Consider the following 18,855-nt stretch of genomic DNA (forward strand, 5'->3'; position numbering starts at 1 on the left):
GACTGGATGGCATATCAGCTTGTGTACTATGTAAATGTGCAAGAGAATTGACATTGCCTCTGAAGTTGTTCAATCTAAATCTCTGCTCTGACAGGGTTCCAAGGGGTGGAAAGAGGGAATTGTGGGTAAATGAAGCACGTTACTGGAATATGTTATGAATGCAGGCAGTATTAAGGACTTTAAGGTTCAACATGATAAATATGTTGTTGGTTGAGTGAACCTCCCACAATTAGCCTGCTGACTCCATGTGGAGTGTGATTAAGAGGGAATATTCAGTTTGCTGATAATGCAAAACTGGGGAGAGCAATAGTTGATAAAGGTGATGTAAATAAATTCATAAATTCTGCAGGATGATTTAAATAAATTCGATTTGTGGACAAAGAATAATGATTGTCAATTTAATGTTGCAAAATGTAAGATTCACAAAGGTGGATCCAAGATAGAGGTAGGAAACTACAGACCAATTAATATATTCGGAGTGGTTATTAAAGTATTGGAAAAGTTGGAAAGGTAAAATACAACAGCTGGTGGATAGGGATGCAAATTCTATGGTGGGCAGCATGGCTTTCGTAAAGGATAGGTTCTGTTTTAGTAATGTTGACATTTTATAATAAAGTGACAGCAGAATTGGATAAAGGTAATGATTATACTATGATACTGTTAGACTTTGCCAAGGCATTTGACAAATACCACATGGAAAACTATTACAAAAACTGGAGCAAATTGGAATGGATGAGGGAGGTTGATGGACAGACACCAGAGAGTAGTATATGGTGGGGTTGAATCTAGGAGAATGATGGTGACTAGTGGAGTACCTTACCTCAGAGTTCGTTACTAGGGTCACAGTTGTTTGTTTGGTTGTGACATAGGGAAAGATTTAAGAGGGAATATTCAGTTTGCTGATAATGCAAAACTGGTGAGAGCAATGGTTGATAAAGATGATGTAGATATCCTGCAGAATGATTTAAATAAATTGGAATTGTGTACAAAGGATAATGATTTTCAATTTAATGTTGCAAAATGTAAGATTAGTCACAGTTAAGATTTAATCACAGGCAAAATGTAAGATTAGTCACAGGTTGCATATGGTGTATCATATTAATGCCATAGGCACCTGGGGGGCCCCTCAGGTGCCTACGGCGCCCAACCCCTAGAGTTCTGGGCTGGTAAGCCGGAGACAAAAAACGTGACACAAAAACGTTTCAAATTTTGGGTTATCTTTATATATATATATATATATATATTATCATTCATATTTACTCGGTAGATAATGTTATAAAAAATTAGTTTGAATGACTATATACCGAGAATGAAAAAGAATAATTTAATGTTAAGATACTACTAGTTTCATTGAATAAATCAACTTCTTCAGGTATCATGGGCAAAGAATTATATAAAATAACAGAGACATGATAAAATTACATCAACAGATCTAGTATAAAAAACAATAGTACATTTTAAGACAGGAATGTGTGCTGGAGTTCCAATTGAAGTTGACTACATGCATGAGCTGTCACGAGTGCGCCAATACTGGACAGTGGCAATGTGTGCATCAGAAAGATTGTAGCTAAGGCTGTTGTTAATATGGGATGAATCGAGGGATATTTCTCTAGATTCGATAATCTTTCTTCGCGTTCATCATAACACACATGGATATCAGAAGTTTGCGGCCAGTCTGTGAGATATTGGCAGCCTTCATCCAAGTTAATAGAGAAGAGAACGAGACTAGAGAGAGCTCTGGCCCTGGTCCTATTGTAGGATATGTCTCTTTAGTGTTCTTCCATACGTAAAAGGATGGATTTAGCTGTCTGGCCGTAATATTGTTTGCCACATTCACACAAAATCTTGTAGGCTCCTGGATACTGAATAGGGAGATGTTTCACATTAGGTCTACTTAGTATGGAGCGAAGTTTTGGAAACGTAGTGAAGCAAGTTCGAATGTTGAATTTCTTAAGAATTTTTGCCAGTTTTGGGGAGAGAGAGCTGATGTATGGCAACGATATAAAAGCTCTTGTGGGAGAAGAATCTTCAATAGCAGTTGAGCGATGGAAAGAGAAAAATTTATCAATCTTTTTAAGAAAGAAACCATTGTTGACAAAAGTCCTTTTTAGTAAATGGAGTTCATTTTCAATTTCTGTTTCATCTGTTAGTAAAGATCTGGCTCGATGTTCCAGGGTTGAAATAATATCAAATTTTTGCAGAGGGTAGTGATGGGAAGAAGCATGAAAGTATCTGTCTGTGCGTGTGGGTTTTCTAAAAATGGAAATTTTGATATTTTCAGCACGTCTCGTAAGTTTTAAGTCCAGAAAGGGGAGACAGTCATTGGATTCCAGTTCGTAGGTAAAATTGATTTTCTCATGAAACTTGTTGAGGTGGGTCTAGAAAAAAATTGAGGTTGTTGACAGTGTTCCCAGATGAGGAATTCATCGTCTATATAATGATACCATATCTTTAAGAGTTGAGGAATTAATTGCTTTTTCTTCAAAATCCTTAAGAAATATATCAGCAAAAATCGGATACAGCGGACTGCCCATAGCCAATCCTGAGCCTGAGTTCTGTTTGTAAATCCTGTTTTTGGATTTGATGTATCCTGAATTTACACAGTGAGAGAGTAAGGAAAAGAATTTCTTGGATAGTTTGTTCTGGAGAAGGTGGAGGACTTCATGAGTAGGTACATTCGTGGGTACATCCCAGTATTGGCGCATTCGTGACAGCTCACACACGTAGTCAACTTCAATTGGAACTCCAGCACGCATTCCTGTTTTAAAATGCTATTGTTTTTTATACTAGATCTGTTGATGTAATTTTATCATGTCTCTGTTATTTTATATAATTCTTTGCCTGTGATACCTGAAGAAGTTGATTTATTCAACAAAACTAGTAGTATCTTAACATTAAACCTTATTCTTTTTCATTCTCGGTATATAGTCATTCAAACTAATTTATATATATATCAGTACTTATAAATGTAGTGTGTAGTAATGATAAAGTACTTATCATTACTACACACAAACCAACAATCTAGTTATACTATATAGATGATTGTTAACATACAGATTAAACACGTTTAGCATTCAAAACTACACTTCACTATAAATAAAAAAAAAAAATAAATAAATAAAATAAAAACACCAGTCATGCATTTTCAGACGCTTGTTTACTATGAATTAGTTCATTATCTTATTCTGTTTATAGGAAACACACACACTGGATGGTAGTTACATATGCAGCCACACCATCATCTGTTCTAATATTACGTCATTCTTAAAACACACAAAAAAACCAGTGCTATTTCTTTGAATGATACATCTCTTTCCACTGAACAGCTAATTCCTTTGCAGTGCTTTATTTTATCCAGTGGTTACAACCTGTATAAAATGGACAAAATATTGCATACTCTCTGTACTCTCCCAAAATCCAATACATGTAAGATTACTTCCTTTTCAGTCATAGTTTGAATTGTTTCTCCATCACTAATTTGTAATCCAGTGAAGTATTAGGTTAATTACTTTATTTTCTTCTCATGTTGTTTATACCATGAAGCACTGTTATAAGTTAGGAAAGCTTTTAATGAGCAAATAAATTTTTATTACACCATCTTTCCTGTAATGTGTTAAACTCATAGGCTTGTTTGTCATGGTCAAATAATTTTGCTTCATTGAGAAAACTATCCATCCTACTGGTCATGGCATTTTCATCTATCTTTCAAAACATGGATACGAAGTGTACCACTGATACTGAAATATCATTAAAATCTCATAGAAATAACATGATCACAAAGGTTGAAGTGGCTTTTATATATATATCACCCACCATGGTCGTTTAATGCTGTGACAGGACATAAATTCTATCATCATAGTCTGGTATGTCTACAAATTGACTGTATTCTCTTGCCACTTTGTCTATGTTCTGTGAGGAAAAATCCTGCCACTTCCCTTAAGAGACTGCTACAATTAAATGTGAGTTTAATTATGGAGGTCCCTTATAAAGGTTCTTCACATTCTTGAGAAGAACTGTTTTTCAACAACAGGGGACATTGTCATTACTGATTGAGCTGTGGAGGCCATGTAAAAACTCCATCTCAAAAAGTTCAGTTGATATTTAAGACATAATGAATCTAAATATATAAAGTCACCCAGTCATACTGCATTCCATTCCACCCCAACCTTTTTTTTTTTTTTAAATAATTCTTTTCTGCCCTTCTCTTTTCAAAATGTGTATTGTCATGTTTGTTTCCAATTTGTAGTTTACTTTGAAAAATCAAAATGAACTCATCCCTTTCTTTTTAATCTATCCTTCATTTTACTTTATTCTTTCTTTCTACTTAATCTGAATTCGTCATTAATGCTTTGAGAATTTTGGAATTTTAATTACAGGGTTGATTTTAATTCTCTGTTCTGCCCCCACCCCTGCAGACTGCTAGTTGGCTACTTGAAATTACTTCTTTAATTAGTAGGTTCGTTTCATTTTAATATCCTACTTGCAAATTCCATGTAACATTATATTTGGTTTGAGTTTCTTAATAGGATTACTTTCATGACAGTACTAATCATATGATTCAACTCTCACTATAGCAAACTAAAGGATTAGTTTATAATACTGATATTAACTGCAGTGAACATCCTTTAAAATTCCATTGTTGCTATCAGATGTCAACTAGGACTTATTGGTAGTTTGTTTTGCTGAGATAGTTGGTTTTATTGTATTACACTCAGACTACTGTGAAAATTTACTGAATTTTGAAGATGGTTTGGCATTTTTTTGGGGAAAATTTTGCTATGACCTAAGCAGTTACAAAATGCATGTTTTTTTTTTCTGCTTCATTATCATTATCAAATTCCTGACATGTACCCTCAAGGGGTGTACAGGATATGATAGTACTACATGAAAAATTTGCGTCATTACTAACTTTCTATCTACAATTTTTTCCAAATCAGTCTGTTACTTATCAAGACTCCGACATTATCAGATCTTATGTTTCTATCGTCTAAGGCACATTGTACCGTATCAATCCACCTATATCTTGGTCTTCCTCTGGGTCGTTTTCCTGCCAACCTGCAAAGAACATTTGTTTTGCTAATCTTTCCTTGCCCATTCTGTTTAAGTGACCATACCACCTGAGATTAGCTCTGCTAATGCATTCCTGGATGCCGACAATGTCAAGTTCTTTCCTAATATCCTCGTTTTTAATATGATATTGCCATTGATGCCATCTGTTCACGGCTCTAATCTTTCTCAGGACTCTCGTATCTGCAGTCTCTAGACTTTGGTCAAGTGTTTTACTTCTGACCCAGCTCTCAGATCCATAAGTTAAAACTGATTTGAACACTGTCTTGTATACAGCTAATTTAGTATTCCTACTAATTTCTCTCTTATTCCATATGAATTTATTCAATTGACTTCCTACCATACCAGCTTTGTTGATTCTGTTGTCTATTTCCATATTTAATTTACCATCTTCAGTAAAAATCGTGCCTAAGTAGCTGAAATGTTTTACTTGTTCTATAGGTTCTCCTTTCACAATGTAGTTGATATTTTCACCTATTCTGCCCATTTTCATATCTCTTTGTCTTTTTATTGCTGACCTTCATACCATATCTATTACAACAGTTATTCAATTTAGTCAGGGAATCTTGCAGACTTGTAGCGGATTTATTTAGAAGTATAACATCGTCTGCATAAAGCAAAGAGCTGACATTAACATCTCCAATTCTAATATCATGTTTAATACTACTTTCCTTCATAATGTGATCCATATAGATAATGAATAACAGAAGGGATAATGTATCTCTCACCAGATTTAACATTAAACCATCTTTCTGTACTTCCTTCAATTCTAACTGCTGACTTGCAACTCAAATAAAGACTAAGTATTGCTTGATATAATGCCCCATTGACACCATATACCTGCAGCATATTGAATAGCTTCTCTCTTCGCTGTTTGTCATATGCCTTTTCCAGATTGACAAAACTTAAATACAGATCTTTGCTATATTCCCATGCTTTCTCAACTATTTGTCGTAAAGTGAAGATCTGATCCTGACAGCTTCTATTTGGCCTGAATCCAGCTTGTTCTTCACCAAGCTTTTCTTCCACAATTCTTCTCAACCATTTCTCAAGTATACTGGCATAAATCTTGCCCGGAACACTCAGTAGGGAAATACCTCTGTAATTCTCACATTCCGCTTTATTTCCCTTTTTATATATGGGTACTATTAGAGCTCTACTCCATTCATCAGGAATTCTTTTTTTCTTTCAGAAAAATAATATTTTGTTTACTTTGTTTAAACACAGTACATATGTTCTTGATCTAAACTGTAAGTAAATTTCAAATTTCTAACTCCTTGGAAACAGCAACTGGCTGCTTCAAGCTTACATTATGCTAAGTTCATACAGACAGGGATATTTTATTCTTTCTATGAACAGGTAAGAGATGTTGGTTCATTATGATATTTAAAGAGATGTACATACTTTATACACTAATTTTTTGATACTGAGAGTTCAGTGTGTGTAAACAATAACTGTTATGATTTTAACAATAGATAATTGTCATAGGTTCATATTAGAAGTGAAATTTTTCAATTTAAAATTTGTGTAGTCAACTCCACTATAGCAGATTATCTTTATAACAAACTGCTATAAAGTAGCAGTTTGTTATATAGTGGAGTTGACTAAACAAATTAACACACTAACAAACTACTGAAAAGTTTTGACTGAAATACCATGGTCACAAAAGTGTTTCTAAAGAAAATTAAGTATAGCAAAGCCACTATAAACTATTCTTGTGGTCCATACAAGTTTGCTTTAGGGAGAGTCATTAGGTTCTTTTAACATGATTTATTTTTATGCACATAAGATTTGCATAAAAACAAGTCGTTAAAAGAATCAAGTCTGAAGCAAATTTGCTTATGAAAATAGGTTATATTTTGTTGTTATATATAATGAATATAGTTCCTTGACCACTTGTAAGATTAAATGTTATGGTAAATATATATATATATATATATATATATATATATTTTATTTTTATTATTTTTTTTCTACTTTTCTCTGTATGTGCATACTTCAATATGTATTCTTTATTCTACGGTGCATATTTGCTCAATATGATATTCTTAAAAATGTATTTCATAATTACAGGCTGTTGAAGAAGCATATGTACCTGTAATTAAGATGACATTTGATGGGATTGAGGTAAGCTTGTGTACGTATAAGAGTAAAGATGTATAAGAGTAAAGATGTATAAGAGTAAAGGAAAGATAAATTCCACTAGAATATTTAATTGTTCTTTCATAATGACTTTACATGTTTAAAGTAGTTTAATTTATTAACAATTAATGTTCAGTATGTTAACACTAATTGCAGAAAAAAAGTCAAAATTGCATAAGGAATAATAAGATATACAATAATATAAACTGAGCAAAATAGAAAAAGTATGAAAAGAAAGTCGTATTGGCATACTGGAAGAATATTGAATTCTTCTGGTATTTCATCTGTCACTAAGACATCAGGAAATACAATGAGATTTGTAGCACACACACAAACACAAAGGCAGTGCAAAACTAAGTATTTCCCATTTTTTGGGAAATTTAATGAATCATATTTATTCAAATTCAGCTCATTTCTGAGAGCAGCTACTAATTCTCAAAACAGTCTTTCTCTTCTAAATTTACTGCAATGGAGCATGGGAGTCTTCTTCCATGCAAATGTTGGCTTATCCTCCTATGTCCATTCATAGTAGGCCAACTTCCAGGAACAGGGCACTTTATATAGTTTGGGCATTGAGAGAGGAGGGAGCTTATCTTAAGTAGAACTTCTGTTCTAAAGATTCAATCTTTCATCTATGTGTTTCACTTAGTTTTGAGTGGTTACAAGTGTCATATTGCACTCCTTGATGATTTCTCAGCAACTGAGATGAAATGTTGGAAGAATTAAATATTATTTTTAATTCTTTCTGAGTGCTGGTTTACTCCATTAAGCTTCTAACATGAGTTTCTCTCAGCTCTTTAGCCATAACACACAGATTGTGAAAAGTAAGTGTATGTCTGGTTAATCATAACTAAGCACACAGAGATGTAGATCTGTGCTACTTAGTTATGATTAATCCTTCATTGTCTGCACTAGTATATAAAATGCACGATCATATATCATAAAAACATTGTGCTCAAAAAACACACGTGAATTTTTTCCAAACACTAACCATGCTTTCCGTGATCCTTCTACGTAATTGTAGATTTGTTTGTTCTCTTGGCAATTCATATCATAATCTACTGTTAATTTCTTCTCTCATGAAGCATCATTTATGAAAGTACTCAAATCCATTATAAAACACCAAGCAGGATAATTTTTTTTTTTTTTTTGCTTCTAGGCTTTATTTCCTTGGTTAGATTATTGTTTTCAGTCTTCTGATTCAAACATATGCACTGAATGTATCACTGATGTGATTCTTATTAATAGGAAAACATTTATTCCACCATGGGTCTCCTAGAAGTGTGTGTGTGTCAAGACTGTATGAGAAGAACTGAATGTATCTCAATTGACTTTCGTTGAAATCTCCATCTTTCACATTCCTGAAATAGTCTACATACCGAAAACTGATTTTGAAAGGGCTGAAAAAAAAAAAGCAGGAAATTGCATCATGTCCAAATGGCAGTCGTGCTTTTTGGACATGATGGACATTAAAGCTGTAACTTTTTCTGACCATGCTTTCACCTTTTGAATTGGTTTTATTGCATTATGAATCCAAAGAAAAAGCCAAACTTCTTACTTTACTTCTTTATGCATGATTTTGGTAAATGCCATGTTAACCATTCCAAACACACAACGTCCAATGCCTGCTTTGATTTTTTTTTTGGTCAGAAGGAAATCAGAAGAATCTTCTCCAGATTGAATAAAAAAAGTCTCCTAGCATCAATGGCATTTTTTCTGTAGTACTGAAGGTTAGTGTCCACACTGCTGTTCTTGTTACCTTTTTATTTTCTCCTATTCATTGGTGTCTGTCCCAAAACTTGGCAATTTAGCCAAGTTTTGGGACAGACATTCAAATCCATTCCTAAGATGAGCAACAAATCTTTGGCATCTAATTTCACTTCAGTTCTTTCTGAAGTAATGACAAAATCAATAACTCTACTTCTATAGAATGTTGAATTCTTTCAAATAATAAATGATTCCCAATATGGGATTCTCACTGCCAGTGAACAGGAAGCTGCCTCCTTTTATTCTTATGTGACTTATGGAAGAGAATCTCAAGTGGCTGTTCTTAATCTTTAAGGCATTTAATTGGGTAACATAATTGCGTAACAATGGCCTTATTAAGTCTGCTTCCCATCACGACTTCAGTGATGGATGGATATTTATCCTCAAATTTTGATTTATTCAGTGTCCTGCATGCCCATGCCCTTTTATTTACTCTCTTCCTTCTATATATCATTGGCCTTCTTTCTTCAGGTGACTGCAAATCCCAAATGTGCAGTTTTGCTGATAACAGTGCACTGCATTCCTCTTTCTCATTTGGCAAGCCTTGCACTGCACAAATCACAAACTTCCAGGATATTAACTTCTGCAATCTTAAATTCTGATCTTATTCAGTGCAGTTCTGAAAGCTTTGTTAATATCAGGGCTAGTGAAACTAACATCATCAAATTCCTGATATATACCCTCAAGGGGTGTACAGGATATGATAGTACTACATGAAAAATTACATCATTGCCAACCTTCTAATCTACAATTTTCCTTCAAATCAGTCTGTAACCTGTTAAGACTCCAACATTATCAGATCTTATATTTCTATCTTCTAAGGCACTTTTTACTGTATCAATCCACCTATATCTTGGTCTTCCTCTGGGATGTTTTCTTACCAACCTGGCAGAGAACACTTGTTTTGCTAATCTTTCCTCTCCCATTCTGTTTAAATGACCATACCACCTGAGATTAGCTCTGCTAATGCATTCCTGGATGCTGACAATGTCAAGTTCTTTCCTAATATTCTCGTTTTTAATATGATATTGCCATTGCTGCCATCTGTTCATGCCTCTAATCTTTCTCAGGACTCTCATATCCGCAGTCTCTAGTCTTTGGTCAAGCGTTTTTACTTCTGACCCAGCTCTCAGATTCATAATTTAAAATTGACTTGAATACTGTCTTGTATACAGCTAATCTAGTATTTTGGCTAATTTCTCTCTTATTCCATATAAATTTATTCAGTTGACTTCCTACCATACCAGCTTTGTTGATTCTGTTGTCTATTCCCATATTTAATTTACCATCTTCACTAAAAATCATGCCTAAGTAGCTGAAATGTTTTACTTGTTCTATAGGTTCTCCATTCACATTGCAGTTGATATTTTCAATGTTTCTCCTATTTTCATTGTCTTTGTCTTTTTAATGCTGACCTATCCCATTTTATTTCTCAACAGAACTTTTTTTTTTCCAGTCCAACATCCAGATCTCTAGATAAGATGAGATTTTTGTTCTTTGGTTTACTGTAACCTCAAGTCTTGCCACAAACATTAAAAATATTACCTCCCCAGTATCACAAATCCATCTAACCTTTGAATACTGTTCTGACATTTTTCGGTGCCTCTAAGATTCCCGTAATAAAACTTGAACTGAGAGTACCTGGGTTGATTACTGACCTATTTCACTAATTTATTCTGCTCTTTCATGTAGTTTTTAAAAAAAATTTTTTTTTTACCCAATCTATTCTCCTTCCGCTGCCTTTCTCCCTTATTTATTTCCTACAGAATACAGTTTCTGCTTATCTACATTAGTAATGTACTGTAGATTAAATAACTGATGTGAATGGCATTACTATTTTAGAAGAGAAAAATAAACTAAATCACTCCATTTGTTTATTAAAATTAAAATAACAATGAAATATGAAAATATGATTCACTATCATTTCTTGGTATATCACCAGATATGACTATGGAGAAGAGAAAAATAAACTGTAAATCACTCCATATGAGTCAAGGAATTTGTTTATTATAATTAAAATAACAATGAAATATGAAAATATGATTCACTATCATTACTTGCTATATCACCAGATATGACTATGGAGTAGCTGATGACTTTTACATTCAGATACACCATATTTTATTTTAGTTGTTTTAAAAATTAGGTAAGTTTTATTAAGTAATCTTCAAAAAAATTTGGAAAGAAATTGGGATAATTAATTTTATGTCCCCTCCCCATGCATGTTTACCATAGTGTAATAGTTCTATTATATACATGCTTACAATGGAATCCCACTATGCATGCAGTAGCATGTTATAGAATTAAATTAAAATATATCTGATAAAAAAATAAATTAAATTAAAATAACATAAATTTATTTTACATAATTAAAGATAACAATTTCTCAGACATCAGGTATAGTAAGAACGTCATTACAGTTCAAATTGGGTCTGTGACGTAGGGCTTCAGCAGTTTCTTTATATAAATTCTCATGTTTATGTAATGATCTATGTAGACGTTGGGTGTTTTTCCACTGGATCCTGTGGTTTGGGTTTTCAACTCCGTGTTGTGGGAGGCCAGATTTGTGCAGTTTGATAAGACAGATATGGTCTATAAAGATCTATTAGTAAATGCATGGAACATCATAAAGTTATAGTTTAGTTATAGTGTAATAGTTTCTTTATTGAATACCCTGTTATAAAATTTTATTTAGTTTTTTTTATAACAATTTTATTTTGTTATGCTTAAATTCATTTGTCTTAGTCTCCACAAAAAGAATAAAGAATTAATGTTAATAAATCATTGATTAAAGCATTTTTGCAACTTTAGTTTGTCGTAAAGTATCACAGAACGTTGTCATTTGATAATGGCAATGGAAACAATGTGTGTAGATGGCAGCTTTCAAGTTCAAGAACTGCACTACATTTTGCAGAAGATCAAGAAACTATCGTGATTTTACTTTAATAGAGTGAAAATGTATAGTAAACTGTTTTTTCTTACCTGAAAATTTATTTTACACATTTAGTTCTACCTGTGCTTTCCTTGTACAGGTAGAATAGTTATATTGGCAGTTCAGAGCTGGTTCACACATGCATAGACACTCAAAGCATCTGGACAAATAAGCAACTGGTGTTTGTTACATTGCTAGAGAGAGAGATTGGAACAAGAATATGGGTTCTATTTAGAGAGAAGAAAGAGTTATAGGAATGTATTTGGAAACTGATAGCTTTATCTGAAAGCATTTATTCTTTCAAATGGTGTATGGCCACCAGAAGATAAAAATTTAGAAAACCTCTAATATTGTTTATTTTAAAAGGATAAAGTTTGGAAGGAGCAAATTCCAGTACTAGCTTTGGTCTACTGTTTGTTTATTTAATCCTGCATTTATTTTTTCCTGTCAGCTGAGACTGAAGATGGAACATTTAATTTCAATCAGAAAGTTATGTTTACTGAACAAAAGAAATAAACTCTATTATTCAGACAAAGAAAGGACTGAATTCATATAATGGAGATTTGTTTAGAGAACTGCTGTAAAGCCAACAGTTTACTTTTATGTATTTGTCCTTCATAGATAACTTTCTGGAACAGGGTGATTTCTACTGGAATCGGATAACATTCTTTATTTGCAAAGGGTGTTAACTTTGAGCCAGAATGAGGCGACTCTTATTTGGGAAGTGGTTGTATTGGAAAGCCAAACTTATAACTCATAGAGAGAATTAAGCAAAGGATTTTTTTTTTTAATTGCAAGAGAGAGAGAGAGAGAGAGAGAGAATGTCATCATCATCAAATTCCTGCAATGCACCCTCAAGGGGTGTAATGTAAATAATTATATTTGTATAGTTATTTAATTAAACAGTTTCTTTTTATTACATTTATCATATTTTTAAGACTTAGATAAGTGCATGTAATATGAGATTTTAAAAGTCTAGTAACTTAAAATTGTTTTGAAGTAGAAAAATATATTAGAAAGGAATTAGAACTAATTAAATGATATTCACATGTCTTGCCTATGTTTTTTATAGGTGTGGTAAACACTCACACATACACACTTTTAAAGATTGTTTTATCAAGACAGTATTTTGTGACTCCCTTGGTATCGTTAATTTTCTTCCATATTGATTTGTCCTTGTGCTAATAAACCATAAATCATTCAGTCAATCATTGCAAATTGATCTGTTGTTTATCCAATCTCTGATTTGATCACTACTTCATTGTTATTTTACTTTCATGCCACAGAAATGACCCATTCTGTGGCATGGTCATTTCCACAGAATGAGATAAGATTAGCTTTACTTACATATTTTTGAATATTGATAATTTTTTTTTTCTGATATATTCATTTTTGAACATAGTGTTACACCTGATATCTTAGGAATATAGTATTCTCAGCTATCATGGTGTAACATGAAGAATAAATATCATAAATTAAAACCCCTGCATAAAAAAATGAATTATTTAATGGAAAATTTCTTGCATCCAGTAAAATGTGTAAAACGTAAGGGTTGTTGTTAAAGTAGCTGATAAAGGAAGGAATGTATTAATATTGTAATATGACTTAAAATAAGGAATTCTAACTAAATAAGTAGCTAACAAAGGAAAGTATAGATTATTATTGTAATACGATTAAAAATGAGAGAGTTAAGTAAATAAGTAGAAAGGGGTGAGTCATAAAATACGTTATGTGAGAGATTAAGTTATTAAGTAGAATTCATAGAAAAAGTTTGAAAGGGGATTAAGTCAGGCTAGCACAAGAAAAGCAAAGCTATCGCTTAGGGCCGATCCCCGGATTGAAACATTGAGAACGGGCTTGCCGATCAAATGACGTTTGGCGAGAAAACGCCACCCTAATTGGTCGATGATTAAAAAACAAGTAGAAGGAGGAGAAAGGAAGTAAGAAAAGGTGCCGTTAGGGGAGCAGCTATAAAAGGGTTGGTAACCCCACGGGGGACCTTTTTTTTGGATAGTCGCTTTTGGCCTTGGAGTTTGGTTTTTGGTTCCGGTGGAGTTCACGGGGTTTTCCTGAGTGGCGACAGGGGTGATATCTCCTCGTCACAACACAGAAACGAAAGTGAGCGGGATTTCGATTCCCGTTTTTCCCGAGTAGGAAGCAAAGAAAATTGCCATAGAGTCCTGGAAAAGGAGGGATCTTCTTCGTTTCGACGCTAGTGATAACTACGCAAAGCAGAAAGCTGTAAAGAGATTGATGTCCTCGTTGCTCATAGTAGAGCAAATATATGTGTGTTAAAGTATTCCAGAGTTACGAGAAGTTATACCAGAGGTTCGTTTGGAAAAGAATAAAGGCCCATACGAAAAGCTCAAGAAAGGTACTGTAAATCATAACCTATGTTAGCTAGAAATTTGTCTGTGAAAAGTATCGTGATTCCAATACAGAACTGTTGAAGTTATACTAGGACTTTAGTATATGATAGAATGTGTTATGTGTAGATTGACTAGTGTTAAAGATTTGTGAATGATTAAGAGTCCTAAGGTATTTTTGCATCTGTTATATTGCACAAGATATTTAAATGACATAATTGTGTGTTAGTGCAAATAACGGTATAACGGAGTAGTGTGAATTAAGTAATTACATATCCTAAGAATTGAATGCCTAATGTAATGAATAATTTGTTAATCTACTTCAGTATGAATAATCAGATAGTGTGAATTGATCTAATTTGTTCACATCAGGTTGAATTTTTGAATTAATGTGTATGGCGGCATAATCACAAATAGCCATATTGCTTGTAATAATTTAATGTTCGTCTATAAGTATTTTAGTTTAGTATTTGAATTGTACCATGTTTAAAAACTTAATAAACCTTTTGTTCAGTGATAAAAGAGTTGTCTGATGTTGCTAATCCAATGCACCGCTTAAAATCATCGTACCTAATCACGCGGGGAAATTTAATGTTGAGGATAGAGATTAAGAGTCACAGCTGCAATAATATTTAAATACTAAGAGATATATTCGAGATTGACTTTCTCCCTATTTATGACAACATAAACGGTGCAGTTGATAACCACTTGAAAATATTGTACTTAGTCACGCGAAAAATTTAAGTTGAGAATCGAGTTAAGTGTCACGACTGCAATAGTTACACTTTCAGATATATTTGAGTTCTTTCTCCTTGTTTATGTATGAAATATCCTAAACTAAATATCCCCAAAGGCGCAGTATAAATACAAATATTAGGGGTACTATGGGGAGCAATAACTTAGATATTGGTATAAGTTTTGGTAAAATCTTGGGCATAGAAGTTAGAAGAATATAGATAAAAGGAATTTGTAAGATTAGAGTAGAAATCGTAAATTGGGACACAACAGTAGTTCTGGCCATGGATGCGGTTCCTCAGAATTCTCAAAACCTGTGATTTTTTTTTTTTTACTTAACTGTTTAATTTCTAACCCACGTCTCTGATCCATATGCTAAATTTGATTTGAATACCGTTTTATACTGGATGTTATAAACCTCACGGAAACAAAACTGAAGTACCTTCATGACTTGAAGTAGCAAAACTTGAATCATCTTTGTGACTTAGGTAAAGGATTAAAATAAGATATATTTGTCTAGTATCTGGTGAAAGAATAGACAATTTGTATTACAGTATTACTAATAGCAGTTACTTTATCATCTATTCCAATTTGATCAGTGGAGCTAGAGAATGCAAGTTGGGTTCAGTATTTAGACCTTGCTGTTTGGATATTTAGAATTCACAAAATTGAGTTTAAGGTAAATAACCAAAGTCAGACTGATTATTAGAGTTTGGTAAAGACAGCAACAAATTATGACATGGAATAGCCAGAGCTGATCATAAAGAGGAGATTCCAAGTTTTCATTCTTTAACATGGAATTTCTGATCTGGCAAATTCATATCTCCTACTTCTTCCTTTCTAGTAATAGGCCTAGTGATTTGTTACAGTCTCTTCCCATCTTTTCAAAGGCCCTTCCTCTGTTCCTTCCCCCTTGAGGTCGATACCTCTGTATCTCTCTGGGGGGTCTTCCTTCACTCATTCTTTCTGTATGCTGTCCCCATTTCTCTCTCTCTCTCTCTCTCTATATGTGTGTGTGTGTGTGTGTGTGTGTGTGTGTGTGTGTAGAAAGTTTTTTACCTTGGGTATAATATATGTTAATATGTTATGTTAATATATGAGTATAATATATTAATATATTGCTTGGTATCTTTAACATATATATATATACATATAAAGATCAATGTAGTTTAACACAGGTATTGCTAAGTTTCTTTAAGAAGTAGTCTATTGTATCCAGCTGTTTTGTGCATGAATCTCATTTCAGAGCTTATCAGTCTTTTTCTGCCTGCTTGAGTTTTAGTCCACACTTCTGAACCATATGTTAGGATATATCTTACTATTGAGTTTTGGATTCTTATTCTTATTTTCTTGTTTATTAAATTTGAGTTGAATATTTGCTTAATAGTTTTTATTATTCCTATATAATTGGTTATTTTATGTTGCATGGCTTTTGCTCTTTCATAAGATAAGTGGTAGCTTAGATCATAGATAGCCAACAGCAGGTCCTCGGGCCGCATGCGGCCCGCAATGTGATTTTGTGCAGCCCGCGGCTGCACAAAATCACATAGATAAAAACTAGATTAAATTATATGTATTATCAAATAGTTATTGTATTATCAAATTAGCTATTAGTTTCGACCACAGATTTTCTGATTAATATACTAGTTATATTCATTATTTCTGATGTTGGAAACAATTTATATTCTCAACACAGAATCAGAATTGCTTTAAAAAGATTACTCAAATTATAAAATCTACTGCTTCTATGTGCGAGTTGTAGTAGTGGAAATGGTAGATTTCTGTGAGCTCCAGAGTAATGCATCATTGAAAGTCACTTGCTCTGCTCTGGTTACAGTGATCAGTTTCAGAGACTCAGTTTCACAGTTAATAGTGTTATTGTTGCAGTTTGTGTCCCCTGGTCAGTTACTTCAGCCTTTGTGTACTATGAGTAAGAAACATAAGATATGTGAAGAAAACAGGTCATTTCAGGAGAAATGGGAAAATGAATTTCTCTTTATAAACAATAACGACAACAAGCCACAGTGCCTTGTGTGTTTGCAAGTATTGTCTGTGCACAAGGAATATAACCTCAAACACCACTACATACAGCACCATGCCACTAAATACCAAGAATACGTTGGGCAAGTACATACTAAAATTGTACATAATTTGAAGAGAAAGGTCAGTGCTCAGAAACCTATTTTTACTAAACCAACATCAATACAAAAAAGCTCACTCTTGGCATTGTTTGTTGTAAGTTCCGAGATAGCAAAAGCAAAAAAATCATTATCTGATGATGAATTTGTAAAACACTGTTCTGTGAAAATGGCACGTGCATTTGGGGAAGATAAAATTGCCAATGAGTTTGAAAGCATCCCACTATCAAAACAAACTGTAACAAAAAGAGTCGAGGAAATAGGTTCTCACATATTAAATAAATTAAAAAGTGTTATTACAGATTCAGCTTACTTCTCATTGGCTCTGGATGAATCAACTGACATAACAGATACAGCTCAACTCTGATTTTCATTTGAACTGTTTCCAAAGACTGTTATTAATGAAGAGCTACTAGCATTAGAATCATTGCATAACACAGCCAAAGGTCAAAACATTTATGATGCAGTTATGAAGGTTGTAAATGGTACTGGTGACATCAACAATCTCACAGCCATTGTGACAGATGGCAACAAATCAATGCGTGGTACTCAAGCAAGCTTAGTTGGCTTACTAAGGAATGCTGGAATCAGTTGCCCTGTATTATACTGCATTATATACATCAGGAGGCTCTGTGTGGTAAAATTCTGAAGATAGAGGATGTTATGAAAACTGTAATGAAGTGTGTGAATCTAATTAAGGGTGGAAATTGGGTCTTGACACACCGCAAGTTTCTTTCTTTTCTAACAGAAATGGAGGCAGAATATGACGATTTAGTGTTGTACACAGAAGTACGTTCGCTAAGTAGAGGGAACTATTTGAAATGGTTTTTTGTTTTGAGAAAGGAAATAAAACAGTTTTTAGAGGAACACGAGAAGACAAACAAAGAACTAATCACAAAACTATGTGATTCTCATTTTAACAGCTTACTCACCTTTCTAACAGACATCACACACCACATGAATGAACTCAACATGAAGTTACAGGGACGTATCCAAACAATCTCAGATTTAGTTGGACACCAAGATGGTTCATAAGTTGACTGAAGGTTTTTAAATTCACTGTAGTCAGAGGAAACTTGGTACATTTCCCTTCCTGCAGGGAGTTGATGGAGGAGAGCCATGACATTGACTTCAAGTTTTCTGTGCCAATGTTAGACCAACTTTTTGAGCAATTCAGTAAGCGATTTTCTGACTTCAGTGACATGACCACAACTGACATTATTTAACAACCCAATGAAATGTGGCATTTCAGAGCAGCATGACACTATTCAATTGGAGTTGTGTGACCTTCAAAGTGAACCCCTTTTTCCAGTCAAGGGTGGAGATAGGCATTGACTTTTGGAAACTGGTACCAAGGGAAAAATATCCTGCATTGAGTGATTTCAGCTTGAGAATTGCATCTACGTTTGGAATCACATGCATATGTGAATGCACTTTCTCAACTATGAGGACAGTTAAATTGTCACAAAGAAGCCAACTAACTGATGTGACCACCTTCAGGATTTGTTACAAATATCGTCATCATTGTTGAAATTCGACTTTGATGAACTTTTTGCAGCACATGAGCACCCACAGTGTTCTCATTAAATTGTTACATCAGAAATATGTAATTAAATTTAATTTAACAACTTATATTAAAATCAATCAAGTATTTTATATTGTTCTCCCAGTAGTAAAATGATTTAACAAATATAGTAATTCAATACAT

The 18,855-nt window shown here is 33.5% G+C and overlaps 1 protein-coding gene across 2 annotated transcripts in view; it reads left to right on the forward strand.

The window, feature by feature from the left end:
* The window catches only part of hrg (poly(A) polymerase hiiragi), a 374,011-nt gene that overhangs the window by 134,385 nt on the left and 220,771 nt on the right, over positions 1 to 18,855 (forward strand). For both annotated transcript variants that reach the window (XM_090407503.1, XM_090407502.1), the window contains exon 6: positions 7,141 to 7,194. In XM_090407503.1, the coding sequence (XP_090263629.1) occupies positions 7,141 to 7,194 (54 nt within the window). The remainder of the gene's footprint in view (positions 1 to 7,140; positions 7,195 to 18,855) is intronic.

Source organism: Typopeltis vanoorti, chromosome 17 (assembly GCF_054136105.1).
Source record: "Typopeltis vanoorti isolate ZY-2024b chromosome 17, IOZ_Tvanoo_1.0, whole genome shotgun sequence".
Taxonomy (NCBI): domain Eukaryota; kingdom Metazoa; phylum Arthropoda; class Arachnida; order Uropygi; family Thelyphonidae; genus Typopeltis; species Typopeltis vanoorti.